Source organism: Littorina saxatilis, linkage group LG14 (assembly GCF_037325665.1).
Source record: "Littorina saxatilis isolate snail1 linkage group LG14, US_GU_Lsax_2.0, whole genome shotgun sequence".
In the NCBI taxonomy this organism is placed as follows: Eukaryota; Metazoa; Mollusca; class Gastropoda; order Littorinimorpha; family Littorinidae; genus Littorina; species Littorina saxatilis.
In genome coordinates this window covers 36875887-36891086 of record NC_090258.1, presented here as the reverse complement: position 1 = coordinate 36891086, position 15200 = coordinate 36875887, and the positions used below count along the sequence as shown (strand labels likewise).

The 15200-nt window shown below is 38.3% G+C and overlaps 1 protein-coding gene across 2 annotated transcripts in view; it reads right to left on the bottom strand.

Annotated features, from left to right (window-relative positions):
- Positions 1-1278: 1278 nt before the first annotated feature.
- Positions 1279-15200, bottom strand: part of LOC138947704 (tetraspanin-13-like) — a 41265-nt gene continuing 27343 nt past the window's right edge. For both annotated transcript variants that reach the window (XM_070319237.1, XM_070319236.1), the window contains one exon: positions 1279-11233. Coding sequence is in view for 1 of the 2 variants with exons in the window: in XM_070319236.1 (XP_070175337.1) it covers positions 11159-11233 (75 nt within the window). In the remaining variant the exon portion in view is untranslated. The remainder of the gene's footprint in view (positions 11234-15200) is intronic.

Sequence of the window (15200 nt, the reverse complement as noted above, 5' to 3'; positions counted from 1 at the left end):
AATGTGTTTTCCTTCTTACTCAAGGGACGTAACCACTCAGTACACGTTTTTGAAGAATTCGATTTTAGGGGTGAAATCTATTAAATTTTACCACCAATTTTCTTCACACATGCTTTTCGTCCATAAATAATTTCACTTCTTAACTTTACCAGGAAACAACATTTCAGTCTTGAGTATATGTTGAGGGGGAAATATGTACACAGGCGAAAGATGAAATCGTGACACCGGGCTGGCAGTGCCCACTGATACGGTCAGTGTCAGCTTGACCCGTCCAGCTACCGCGCTGTATTTGGGTTTGTAAACAACACGGCTGGCAGCGCCCACTTATATTATTGACACTCTTCAATCGCGACAGGCTCCATAGACTCTAGTTAGGATTCATGGGTCCGATACTACCCTGAATCGGTACCACATCTGAGTCGGCCATTTTTTTCTATCTCCGTGGTGCCGGAAACCGCGTCACGTGAGTTGATCGTCCGCGTTCATTGGCTGACTACCAAAACGTGTTTTCAGATTTTAGAGCATGCTCAAAAACCCAAAACACGATGCGAAAACACGAAAGTGTTTTCTGAAACGCGTTTTGGGGGATGTCCCACGGGAAACACGCTGTTTTGTGTTTGTTTTGAAAGAAAACACTGTTTTGTGTTGTGCGTCTGACATGACCGTACTCTCTTTATGAAAAGGAACATACATCTGAATGTTCTTGGGAGATTGGATGAACTAATATGTTATTTATTATGCCACACGTAGCACTTGCCTGACCCGAGTGTTAAATTTATCTGTTCACGAAAGGGCTTATCTTGCACTCGTCAGCTTTACCTGCTTAAAACTTTTACTCAACATTTTTAAAAATGCAGCTACCATTGTGACTGTGATTTGGCAAATCAATTATCATGGGGAATAAGTCTAACACAGACAGGGAGAGGTAAACAGTGTGTTGTTCTGGTTTATCTGTTTGACAACCATAAATCTAACAGGACTTGTGATGAACCAGCGAGTATTGGAAAGAACCTTTGTATAACCAAGAGAAGTAGACTTCACAGCACAGCAATGTGTCTATTATTTTGGTCAATGACAAAAAGCAAAACTGCCTGAAACGATCAAATGTGTGGTCAGGACGGATACTCACATCACAACACATGGACAAAGATTGTAAGACTTTGTGTGTAACTGTATGGTGCTGTGCATGTTATGTTTTAATGTTGAAATGCTAAATGTGCTGTACACAATTAGGAACACACCCACACACACACAAACAACGCATAAACTTCATGAATATTCAGTGAATCATGGAAGGAATATTTTATTGCACAATGAAATAAAACAGAAACAAAACTCCCCCCTGCTGTAACCAAAAAGGACAGATCAAAGTTGTGTGATGTTACATGTACACTCATTTAATACTGTACATCCTGTAAACAGATGCAAAATATTTTACTTCTTCCATTTCTTTCTTTGTTTATTTGGTGTTTAACGTCGTTTTCAACCACGAAGGTTATATCGCGACGGGGAAAGGGGGAAGATGGGATAGAGCCACTTGTTAATTGTTTCTTGTTCACAAAAGCACTAATCAAAAGTTTTGCTCCAGGGGCTTGCAACGTAGTACAATATATTACCTTACTGGGAGAATGCAAGTTTCCAGTACAAAGGACTTAACATTTCTTACGTACTGCTTGACTAAAATCTTTACAAAAATTGACTATATTCTATACAAGAAACACTTAACAAGGGTAAAAGGAGAAACAGAATCCGTTAGTCACCTCTTACAACATGCTGGGGAGCATCGGGCAAATTCTTTCTCGTCCCAACCAATATGGGACTCCCCCCTAACCCGCGGGGGGTTTATCTTCTATTAAAGTTCCAGAAAAGTGTATCAGAAAAACAAAAAAAATCACGTTTAAAATAAGCAGAAGTAACCCAAACCACCAGCGCAAAAAAAAAAAAGTTAACATTTATTCAGAGACTATACACAAGGTTGAACAAAAACAAGCTTAAACTTTCCCTGCATGCAAATAATGTACACAAAAAAGAACACAATGGGACTATCACAGAATTGTACAATTAAGCAAACATATTTCAGACTTCTTTTCAGGCAAACCCTTAACCTCCTAACCATGGTTACATCTGGCACTATCTTCCATGTTTTGAAATGCAGAAATAAAAGTGTTGGTCATTGTACATCAGTGCTGGTCAATAATATGAAAACACCACTTCTACAAAAAACTATAGCTGCCAACCTAAGGTCTTGAAAACTCCTGAGAGAGAATTGAATAAAACAGTGAAGCCTGGTTCCAAAAATAAGGAAAAATTTGAAGCAAAATGGTGCAGTCTAGTGAAGGATGAGTCTTGTATATGAATCCAACGAAGAGACTCACGCCTACAGGCGCTTGAGAAAACATGCTTTTTAGACAAGTATGCAAGAACTTTTGGATATTTGGAAGTCACTGCAATAATTGGGAACATTGGGACTGGAAATAAAAATAGGAAAGTCTGGATTAAGCTTAGGAAATTCTGGACTAAAGCATAAGGACTGGCGGCCATGTACAAACGTTTTAACAAACTCGACAAAACAAAACCTATGACCAGCGTGCGAGTCTCCCTGAGTATAAACAAGTCGCGTAAGGCGAAAATACAACATTTAGTCAAGTAGCTGTCGAACTCACAGAATGAAACTGAACGCAATGCAACGCAGCAAGACCGTATACTCGTAGCATCGTCAGTCCACCGCTCATGGCAAAGGCAGTGAAATTGACAAGAGCGGGGTAGTAGTTGCGCTGAGAAGGATAGCACGCTTTTCTGTACCTCTCTTCGTTTTAACTTTCTGAGCGTGTTTTTAATCCAAACATATCATATCTATATGTTTTTGGAATCAGGAACCGACAAGGAATAAGATGAAAGTGCTTTTAAATTGATTTCGAAAATTTAATTTTGATCATAATTTTTATATTTTTAATTTTCAGAGCTTGTTTTTAATCCAAATATAACATATTTATATGTTTTTGGAATCAGAAAATGATGGAGAATAAGATGAACGTAAATTTGGATCGTTTTATAAAAAAATTTTTTTTTTTTACAATTTTCAGATTTTTAATGACCAAAGTCATTAATCAATTTTTAAGCCACCAAGCTGAAATGAAATGCAATACCGAAGTCCGGGCTTCGTCGGAGATTACTTGACCAAAATTTCAACCAATTTGGTTGAAAAATGAGAGCGTGACAGTGCCGCCTCAACTTTCACGAAAAGCCGGATATGACGTCTCAAAGACATTTATCAAAACAAGAAGAGCAAACGCTCGATCGAGTCACTTTCGCAGTTCTGAATATTATATGAGGCATCAGATGGACAGGAAGAAATTGCTATTCACAACACAATGAGTCACGTTCACATAAAATTTGAGCCCGGTCACTTTTATAGTTTCCGAGAAAAGCCCAACGTTAAGTTGTGTGTTGCCGAACAGAAAAGGCTAGTTATCTCCCTTGTTTTTCTGATAACGTTCGTAAAAGGCTACAGATGTAAATACTTTGATGTAAAGAATAATCCTACAAAGTTTCAAACACATCCGATGAACTTTGTCAAAGATATAAAATGTCTAATTTTTCCTTTGACGCTGACCTGTGACCTTGAAAAAGGTCAAAGGTCAACGAAACCATCGTTAAAGTGTAGAGGTCATTGGAGGTCACGACTAAACAAAATATGAGCCCGATCGCTTTGATAGTTTCCGAGAAAAGTCCAACGTTAAGGTGGTGTCTACGGACGGCCGGCCGGACGGCCGGCCGGACAGACTAACACTGACCGATTACATAGAGTCACTTTTTCTCAAGTGACTCAAAAATGAAAAAAACGTCTGGGGATATCATACCCAGGAACTCTCATGAAAAATTTCATAAAGATCGGTCTACACACGCACAGACACACAGACACAGACACACATACACCACGACCCTCGCCTCGATTCCCCCTCTATGTTAAAACATTTAGTCAAAACTTGACTAAATGTAAAAAAGCTGATATAAACAATAGTTTAGCTCTGTTGCTATGTGTACGTTAGGGTTGCTATGTGTACGTTAGGTGTAGAAAAAAGTGAACACACAACAAAAAATTATAAAACCAGAGAAGAATACTGGAAATAGCTTAGACGCCTACTGTTGTAAAAAAAGCGTGTGGGGTGGGGGAGGGGGTGGGGTCTTATCTTGGTGTGATTTGCTACTCTGTCACCTTGGAATAAGACAATGATGAAACTTGTGCTGGAACCAGGCTGACCAAGGGATAACAATTATGGTTCTACCCAAAACCCAACGCATACCAGTGATATTTCTGTTTTCATAACAAAGGGTGTAACTGTATCCTGAATCTGTCTCAGATCTTTCTTTCTTTATTTGGTGTTTAACGTCGTTTTCAACCACGAAGGTTATATCTTTCTTTATTTGGTGTTTAACGTCGTTTTCAACCACGAAGGTTATATCGCGACGGGGAAAGGGGGGGAGATGGGATAGAGCCACTTGTTAATTGTTTCTTGTTCACAAAAGCACTAAGGCCAAAAAAAAAAAAATTGTCTGTTTCTGGTAACATGGCTAAAAAAAATAGGGTCGGTAGGTCGGGATTTTTATTTTATTTTTTTTAAATTTTTTTTTTTTTTACCCCAAATGTAGACCAATAAAACTAACTTTAAAAATCGCGCAAAGAGACTGGATTCACTTTACATAGAGACAAGACACTCACCACATTTACAAATCGTCAGCGGACTTTCGTTTTCACACGTTTTTGTTGTTCATTTTCTCACCCTGTCCTTTACCACCAAAACAAATCAAAAAAATTTTGAGTTTGGAAAAAAAAAGTTTAGGGTCGGCGCCGAAATTTAGGGTCGGTCGGGTGACCAGAAACAGAAAATTTTTTTTTTTTGGCCTAATCAAAAAATTGCTCCAGGGGCTTGCAACGTAGTACAATATATTACCTTACTGGGAGAATGCAAGTTTCCAGTACAAAGGACTTAACATTTCTTACATACTGCTTGACTAAAATCTTTACAAACATTGACTATATTCTATACAAGAAACACTTAACAAGGGGAAAAGGAGAAACAGAATCCGTTAGTCGCCTCTTACGACATGCTGGGGAGCATCGGGTAAATTCTTCCCCCTAACCCGCGGGGGGTATCTGTCTCAGATATACATGTACATGGGTGCAACCTGGAAAATTCCAAAAACCGGCAAAAGTTGGGGTCCAGCTTTTTTAGTATTTAAAATGCCAAAAAAAACCTCTCCTGGAACAAAAACATCGGCAGCCGATGAAACCAAAAACCGGCTGCCGGCGTGTAGCCGGCAGAGTTGCACCCATGCATGTACGATAATGTCTTATACTGAAAAGAAGACCAAACATTTTGTATTTCTGATTTGAAAACATTCCTTTGAGGCTTATTTTGGCAAATGGTCAGTCTTGATCTCAAACACAATGAGCAGTTGTTTTGAACAACAAAAAGATGTGGGGAAGTAACGGCTGCATTTCTTCAATAAGAACTCACAAGAAATAATATACCACCAACACTACTACATATATAGCTATCAGCGAAATTGTACTCCACCCCTTCCTTCGCCAGAAGTGTCTTTATAAAAAAATAAAACTAAATAAAAAAGCAAAATATACCCAGCTCACTAAACCAAAACAGCAGAATGATCATCAACAGACTGTCAACCTTACAAAGTCCTTCAAGAAACTGGCACCACTACAAAGCATTGTTACACAAAAACAGTTTATCTTTCATGAAAAATAGTCAGCTCCACAATCGCCTGTAGGTTATACCAAACAAAACAAAGCCAAAACAAAACCAAGTAGAAAGCAAGAGCAGTATTCCTTTGTTCGCTCTCTGTAGCTAGAAGGCTCCTGTAATTAAATAAAGATTTTTATAATGGGGGGTAACTGAACAAGGCTTAAGAGTTCCTTGACGTCACTGTCCGCTAGGTGAGATACCCTTCTTGCAGATACCAGTAAGTGTGTGCAGCCCACCCCAATCATAAACCATGGTTCTGTCTCCGTTGGTCAGCACCGTCTATCTGCATGGCTATAACTTTCATGCATGATTCATAATTGTGGAAGACAATACGACAAAACTACTCTTCATGCCCCGTTTCCTTTTCTCTTCATCATATGGAAAAAAATCGACTTTCCTGCAAAGTGCAATACTTCTGCAAATAAGCTCTATTTCTCAGATAAGTACTAGCATATCTGTTGCAAAATGAACAAGGTAAAAAACAATCTTCACAAAAACATGGTCATGACACTGCACCCGAACCCAAACAAATATTTATCATCTAACCCTAGAATTGAAGTCAACCACAGGGAAAATTCAATCTTACATTTGAACTGTTCTTCAATGAGACTGCCCTGGGTGAATATCCCAGACATTCAAGTTTAAACCTAACCATCAACATAGCAAAAAAATTTAGTTACAGTACAAATCCCTCCAGCAGTAGAAGCCAGTATACACATTATTCACTGATCGTCAAGAGCGTCTTACCAATTCAATTTAGGAATGTGTTATGTGGATTTCATGAAACTTATAATAAAATGATGTCATGCAAAAAATAAAAGCATATCAATCAATCAATCAATCAATAACAAAAATACTAATGAATTAATAAATAAGAAAAAGAAAAAATTACAGAAATATATTGAAAATAAACGTCCGGGAGGAGCACATCTATGTGGGATGATTGTCTGAAAAACTAAAAACTTAAACGCAGAGACAACGACAGAAACTAGAGGATGAAACATTTATATATATATATATACACTAAACTTTTAACAAAGAAATCATAACGATGAATACACAAGGAATCTGCGTGTGTCTTCAGCACTAGCTACATACTATTCCTGAAGTGAGAGTTGCACACTCAGATGGTACAAACGGCATGACAGGTACTTACAATGTCACAAATAAGTGGAGAAAACATAAAACAGCAGTGTACCTATCAATAATTTCAGAGGACCTAAACACTAGTGCAAAGTTTCTGCCAGCACACTTTCTCCACACCACTTGTTCTATCGATATGTTGTGCACAGTTCTGAAATCTTTCGCCAGTAGACAATGCTTGGAAATAACTCTGTCAGAGTTTTCATATGCTGAGGAAGAGTTGAAGTCCTTGTAGGTGTGGCGAGCTGAGCTATATACTTCTTCTTCTTCAGCGTTCATGGGCTAAAACTCCCACATACACTTTCTTTTTTTTGCACGAGTGGGTTTTACATACGTGTATTACCAATTTTACCCCGCCATTTAAGCAACCATACGCCGCTTTTGAGGGAAGCATGCTGGATATTTTCATGTTTCTATAACCCACCGAACTCTGACATGGATTACAGAATCTTTTCTGTGTGCATTTGGTCTTGTGCTTGCGTGTACACACAAAGGGGGACAAGGCACTAGCAGGTCTGCACAATAGTTGACCTGGGAGATTGGACAAATCTAAAACCTCAACTCACCAGGAGGGGTCGGGATTCGAACTCACGACCTTCCAATTGGGAGGCCGATGTCTTATCCACTAGGCCAATGCGGCCGTCTGAAATACCAGCAGTTGCCTTCACAGTAAATGACAATGAGCTCCCATCTGTGTGTTTTCCACAGACAAGCGGATGACATTGAGCCATCACTGCATAACCATGTACCGCTTTTCTCTTCTTTTCTAAACATGAAAATAAGAGCTCATTATTGAATTATACACTGTATCTTCACTGATTATTCCCACTGAGCTTTACATAGCTCAGATTGCCTCAACTTCAAGGAAGACTACTCTACAACAGCCCATGAAAACCTTGACAGAGTTATATTCTTCAAAGGCATCCAAGGGCAGGAGGATCCTTTCTTACTACCACACATCTCTATAAGGTCACTGGGCGTAAACAAAGCCACATATTGATAAGGAAATCAAATGTACATAAAAAGTGGAATGTTTGAATAAACAAGGATGTGAAAATAATTGATAAATCAGAACATTACACACCTGTTGCCACTCCTATTTTATTTTCTACTGATCTGAGTACACACAATCAATAAAATAATCAAATGCAAAAAGTGTTGTGAAAACTTCAACAGATGATTTCTTTCCCCTGCAGTAAATCAACTCCACGGTGAAATCAGACAGAGGGTGTTTCTCCAATCTTCACAAATTGGGTCAATAGAAGACAAAAGTTACACAAAAAGTGAAAAGGGATTTTTTTAAATACTTCTGCTTTGATAAGAACACTCCAGTTGGCCGCTGTCAGCGTGAGTTCGTCCCCACGTTCGGCGAGAGATTTATTTTCTCAGTCAACTTTGTGTGCAGACTCTCCTCGGTGTCTGAACACCCCCGTGTGTACACGCAAGCACAAGACCAAGTGCGCACGAAAAAGATCCTGTAATTCATGTCAGAGTTCGGTGGGTTATAGAAACACGAAAATACCCAGCATGCTTCCTCCGAAAAACGGCGTATGGCTGCCTAAATGGCGGGGTAAAAAACGGTCATACACGTAAAATTCCACTCGTGCAATAAACAGGAGTGTACGTGGGAGTTTCAGCCCACGAACGCAGAAGAAGAAGATAAGAACACTGCTGCAGAGTCCAGATCATGTTGAAAAGGAAAATACAAATTGGTTAAAAAAACAAGAACTGCAAGACCATTGTTACACTGTAATAGCTGTACATCAATAATGTCATGAGATTGCTAAATGTTACTGTTACTTTGAAATGCATGTCAAGAGATTGGTGTCCTAAATTATTAATTTTTTGTACACATCAGATCTCAAATAATACAGGGCAGGAAAAAATGACAAGACATTTGCAAAAAGTCGCACAACTTCTGAACATTTTCTCCAACCGAACAAGTTCTTTCTCGTGATGAAAGCAATCAAAGTTGATGAAAAATATAGATCTCGATACCTGAACACCATAGGTGGCAGGCTCAATGGGACTGCTAAAATGCTACTGACATTTGTAGTAAAAAAACAAGTCGCGTAAGGCGAAATTACTACATTTAGTCAAGCTGTGGAACTCACAGAATGAAACTGAACGTAGTCCGCCGCTAGTGCAAAAGGCAGTGAAAGTGACGAGCCTGTTTGGCGCGGTAGCGATTGCGCTGTGCTTCATAGCACGCTTTACTGTACCTCTCTTCGTTTTAACTTTCTGAGCGTGTTTTTAATCCAAACATATCATATCTATATTTTTTTGGAATCAGGAACCGACAAGGAATAAGATGAAACTGTTTTTAAAACGATTTCTGAAATTTAATTTTGATCATAATTTTTATATTTTTAATTTTCAGAGCTTGTTTTTAATCCAAATATAACATATGTATATGTTTTTGGAATCAGAAAATGACGAAGAATAAGATGAAATTGTTTTTGGATCGTTTAATAAAAAAATAATTTTAATTACAAGTTTCCGATTTTTAATGACCAAACTCACTCATTAGTTTTTAAGCCACCAAGCTGAAATGCAATACCAAAACCCGGGCTTCGTCGAAGATTGCTTTGCCAAAATTTCAATCAATTTGATTGAAAAATGAGGGTGTGACAGTGCCGCCTCAACTTTTACAAAAAGCCGGATATGATGTCATCAAAGGTATTTATCGAAAAAATGAAAAAAACGTCCGGGGATATCATACCCAGGAACTCTCATGTCAAATTTCATAAAGATCGGCCCAGTAGTTTAGTCTGAATCGCTCTACACAGACAGACAGACAGACAGACAGACAGACAGACAGACAGACAGACAGACAGACAGACAGACAGACAGACAGACAGACACACATACACCACGACCCTCGTCTCGATTCCCCCCTCTATGTTAAAACATTTAGTCAAAACTTGACTAAATGTAAAAAGAAGAACAAAGTGTACAAATACAATTCAACAAAATGCAGAGTAATAAATGAAAAATTGGAGCCTCTTTCTCACTGGTTTTCGTCTACTCGCATGCACCATCCACAAGGTAACTGATTATGCTGACTAAAATGATTAACATCAAGTATTCCCTGCCAACCCGCTCCCTCAGACAACAAGCACACCAACGGAGTGTCCCAATCCTTCAAACCACTGCAGCTGTTACATAGAAACCTATGTTCTTTGACAGCGTCACTTACACAAGTGCAGCAACTAGACCAACAAACACCACTGCGTTACAACTGAACCACCGAGTCATACCTGTAAGCAGCAGGCTCAGCTTTTACTTCTCTGTAAAAACTTGGAGTAAAAGGGCTGTGAACAGTTAGAATTATTCCATATTACAATGCAAGTGACAGAAGAGCCTGTGGTACTGAGAGTGAAAGACCAAGATCATAGACAAAGGGAGAGCACTTGCACCAGAAGTACTTCAACATAATTGCACTCTTCAAACGTTCCCTCAAGTTACATGTCAAAACGGCAGTAAACAGCTAGAATTAGTCCACACCAAAATGCAACTGACAGAAGAAGGTGATTATTTTTGGCGAAATACTAAGATCAAAGACAAAGGGGTGGCACTCACCACAGAATTTGCAATAAAATTACATATTATGTGCATGTACTTTTGTTTTAAGCCCTTAAAAAGGTGAGAAAAGAGGCTCTAAAGGTAGGGAAAGGGATGAACCATTGTGGTAATGTTGTTTTTCCCAGGTGTGACACTAAACAAAAGCTAGCCCATAAACACTTGAATAGTTGTGGAAATAAGCATCTACTGAAAACCTCTCCCATTCCAGTTCAACGATTAACAAGACCACTTGCTGACTAACTTGAGATTAGAAATTCACAATTCCACCATGAAATATAAAACAAGTTTATGTTCTTAGGTGAGCACAGTTACAAGAAAATGACAAAGATCAGAGAAATAGCTCCAATTCTACAAAGATTCAAAGAGAGCATTGAAATTGATATTGACAGCAGAATCAGTCATACAAACAGATGTCTGAATGCTGTGAAATGTTTTGAGTTGAGAAAAAGTTACATAGCGAAGTCTGCTTATCTCCAATCTGGTGCACAGTGCCATGTCAAATGCTGATTTGTGTCCAGTTGCGTTGAAACTAGCCTGTATTTCCACCCCTTCACTCCCCTCCTGGTTTCTTGTTGCCATGGAAACCAAGGGCGCTCTTCCATTCTCGTGTCACTCCACTCATCACATTCTTTCTATCAATAAATACCCCTACAGTTGCTCCGATGTTACAAGAAAGCACTGGGGTTGGCAAAAGGATCCTTCTGGTTTCTATACCGCATTGCTAACCACACGCCAATTATCTGCACACAGAAAAAGAAGAGAATATTACAAATGTGCCAACATTTTCAGAGCTGTTTTTTACTGAAAGGGCTATGCATGCATGTGAAGCAATCTAACTAAAACTGCTCATCTAAATGCTACTAAATATGCAGACCTTGGAACCCCTGTTTTGTACTTAGATTCTACAAAAAACTTGGAGTATCTTCAGAAAAATGAGCATACTCCACACAGCATTTGAACATCCATGGTTCAAACATGCTTCACATGCGTCTGTCGCATCGATGATCAAGTTTACCAATACATTAAAATCAAATGCATATATCAATGTTTACTGACAAAAACTGTAATCATGTGTCAAAATACTGAATCGGCTTCGGAATGCGCTTGTGAAGAAAAGGAGTCTGGGAATTTTTCTCGCCATATTTTTTCACCACTGACAGTACTGATCGTATTCTAGACAATTATGCGTACAAAACACGGTTCTTTCTTTATTTGGTGTTTAACGTCGTTTTCAACCACAAAGGTTATATCGCGACGGGACAAAACACGGTGAAATCATATGGGTTCCCAGGTCTGAATATGCATTCAAATCGGCTGTCTACGCTCCCACGATAATATGGCCCATCGAACGCAGAAGAAGAAGAAGAATATGCATTCATCCTCAAAAGTCCAGCATTTGATACATATACAAGTGGTATTTCTCTCATAAGACCTCAACAAAGCTTAGGAAATCAGATCTTAAAAGGGAGGGAGTCTTAAACGTCGGGTAAATTTATAGAGGTTATGAACAGAAATTGTGTGAAAGCATGAGGGTCACTAAAGGGGGATTCCGCTATGTACTTCCACAGTAAAACCAAGCGACAAAAATGTAGAGTTTGGAAAATAGTCTGCATGCCCACTCAGAGTACTTTAGATTTATGCAACTACAGTTCCCAGCTATAAACACACAGAGCAGTTCACTATTTAACTACACTTCATAGATCAGGATCACAAAACACAATGCTATGTAAAGAAAATGTTTCGGCTAAACCAGAAAAAAAAGGGTTCACAATTAAAACTACACTGCAAGAAAAAGAATCCCATTAATAAGATAGAATGACGAGTAATGAAGATTCTGCAATATACCTAAGCATAGTCTTTGTTCCACCTCATTAATCTGTCTCATCACAATAACTTTCAGCCTTCTGTTTCAACAGGTGTTCATAATTCAAACTGAAATTCTTTCTTTTTTAAGCATCACAGCCTCAAACAATCTTCTTTTTTTCTCTCACAGTATTCAAATGCGCATTAATTTGGAAGAACTGTACATTGTTCACTACAATTCGAAGTGCCCAACGAAACACTACACTATTGACTAAAGAAAACAAAAAAGGCGTTATATATTTCTTTGCTGAAAAAACAGGACAAGGTAAAAATCATATGCAATAAATTGTCAGTGCCCTTCACCCGGTAACGCCTTTAAATTATGATATTTTCTGTTCACATGTATTACAAGACAAAAAATTTGATGCAATATTTTTAACACAAGAAGGTAACGTTGTGAACTTAGTCCTCTGGGATATGAACCCACATGCAAAACAATGCAAAGAAAAAAAAGAAAGAATGAACGAAAAGATAAGGAAACTATGGAAATCGAAACTAAGGAAATGAAAATAAGGAAACAAAAATCGAACATTTTAGTAGTAAATTTTCATTTGATTAATATACTTACCCAACTCACATATAGCAATTTACTTCAGTCTAGTGCTAGAACGCTGTATCGCATCACCTTGATAACAAGGGAGGCAACTCTAAAACAAGTCGCGTAAGTCACGTTACAACATTTAGTCAAGCTGTCGAACTAACAGAATGAAACTGAACTCACTGCATTTTTACAACAAGAGCGTATACTCGTAGCATCGTCAGTCCACCGCTCGATGCACAGGCAGTGAAATTGACAAGAAGAGCGGGGTAGTAGTTGCGCTGAGAAGGATAGCACGCTTTTCTTTATCTCTATTCTTTTTAACTTTCTGAGCGTGTTTTTAATCCAAACATATCACATCTATATGTTTTTGGAATCAGGAACCCACAAGGAATAAGATGAAATTGTTTTTAAATCGATTTCGGAAATTTTATTTTAATAATAATTTTTATATTTTTAATTTTCAGAGCTTGTTTTTAATCCGAATATAACATATTTATATGTTTTTGGAATCAGAAAATGATGAAGAATAAGATAAACGTAAATTTGGATCGTTTTAAATTTTTTTATTTTTTTATTTTATTTACAATTCAGATTTTTAATGACCAAAGTCATTAATTAATTTTTAAGCCACCAAGCTGAAATGCAATACCGAAGTCCGGCCTTCGTCGAAGATTGCTGGGCCAAAATTTCAATCAATTTGATTGAAAAATGAGGGTGTGACAGTGCCGCCTCAACTTTTACAAAAAGCCGGATATGACGTCATCAAGATGAAAAATATGCAAAAATGCTCACCCCAAACACAAAGTAAAAGAAGAGGGACGTGCAAGGAAAACCAAGGTGAAGTCTGACCCAAGGAAAAGTCAGACGAAAGGCTGAAAAGCCTAAGCGAAGCAAAACACCTCCGTAGCCACGGAGCGCTGAGTAGAGAATGATTACAATATGGCGGCAAGGTCAGGAAGTCACGTGACTACAGCGTTCTAGCACTAGACTGAAGTAAATTGCTATATGTGAGTTGGGTTAAGATATGTAATTTAATGGAGACAAACAATCGTGTACCCTGCCATACTTAATAATTTTTTCTCTAAAATGGAGCAAAATCATGTGATCTGTCTGAATATGCACACTCTAAAGATTTCAAATGTTGAGATGGTATGGCAGGCGTTTCTATCACAACCAACCATTATTTATTTTATTTTTTCAAAAATGAAAAGGAAGAAAAAGTCACAGACACAAACACACATTCTCTCTCTCAGTCCAACCTTAAAGCAAAGCAGGCAACCAAGTGTGTGTTTAAAAAAAAAATCTCCAGACAGTGTAACTTTTCATTTATAGACAAAGTTAAAAAACAAATGAATACTGTACTCACCGATACAAGAACGAGACAAGACGGTACGAATTTTCGCTTATGGAAGCTTCATCAGGAAAAACAAGAACACAAAAGACAACAAAAAGCAGACGCAACACGGAACGAACAAGGTTTGAAAGAAAATGGAGGGGAAACACGCAAAAAAGGGAAGGAACTTCAGGAACGGAAATGAATGAAAGGGGAGAGAAGTGGTTGGATGATGCTTTTGTTGTCTTTTGTGTTCTTGTTTTTCCTGATGAAGCTTCCATAAGCGAAAATTCGTACCGTCTTGTCTCGTTCTTGTATCGGTGAGTACAGTATTCCTTTGTTTTTTAACTTTGTTCATCTTACCACAGTCACTTCGTTGTTTAGATTTATAGACAAATTCAATTTCAGATATTTATCTCAAGCCATCTTCCTAACTGTAAATCAATTTGCATAGGAATTTTTGCTGGAGGGTACATGTAATGAAGAAACCAGTCACCGTGCAAAAATGAGAAAAGAAGGAAACAACAAGTCGCGTAAGGCGAAATAACAACATTTAGTCAAGCTGTCGAACTCACAGAATGAAACTGAATGCACTGCTTTTTTCACCAAGACCACATACTCGTAGTTTCGTCAGTCCACCGTTTGTGGCAAAGGCAGTGAAATCGACAAGCCATGCAGAATAGTGCGGTAGTGGTCGCGCTGAGCAGCATGACACGCTTTTCTGTATGTCTATTCTTATTAGCTTACTGAGTTTGTTTTTAATCCAAACATATCATATCTATATGTTTTTGGAATCAGGGACCGACAAGGAATAAGATGAAATTGTTTTTAAATCGATTTCTGCCAAACGGTTGTGTGACGTGTCTAGTGTGTTGGCGAAGTGTCTTGTGCTTGTCACTTCTCGCTTTCAGCCCTCACCGCTGGCTAGCACCGTCTGTCCTTTTTAGGACAATGCGAAAAGAGAGCAGAA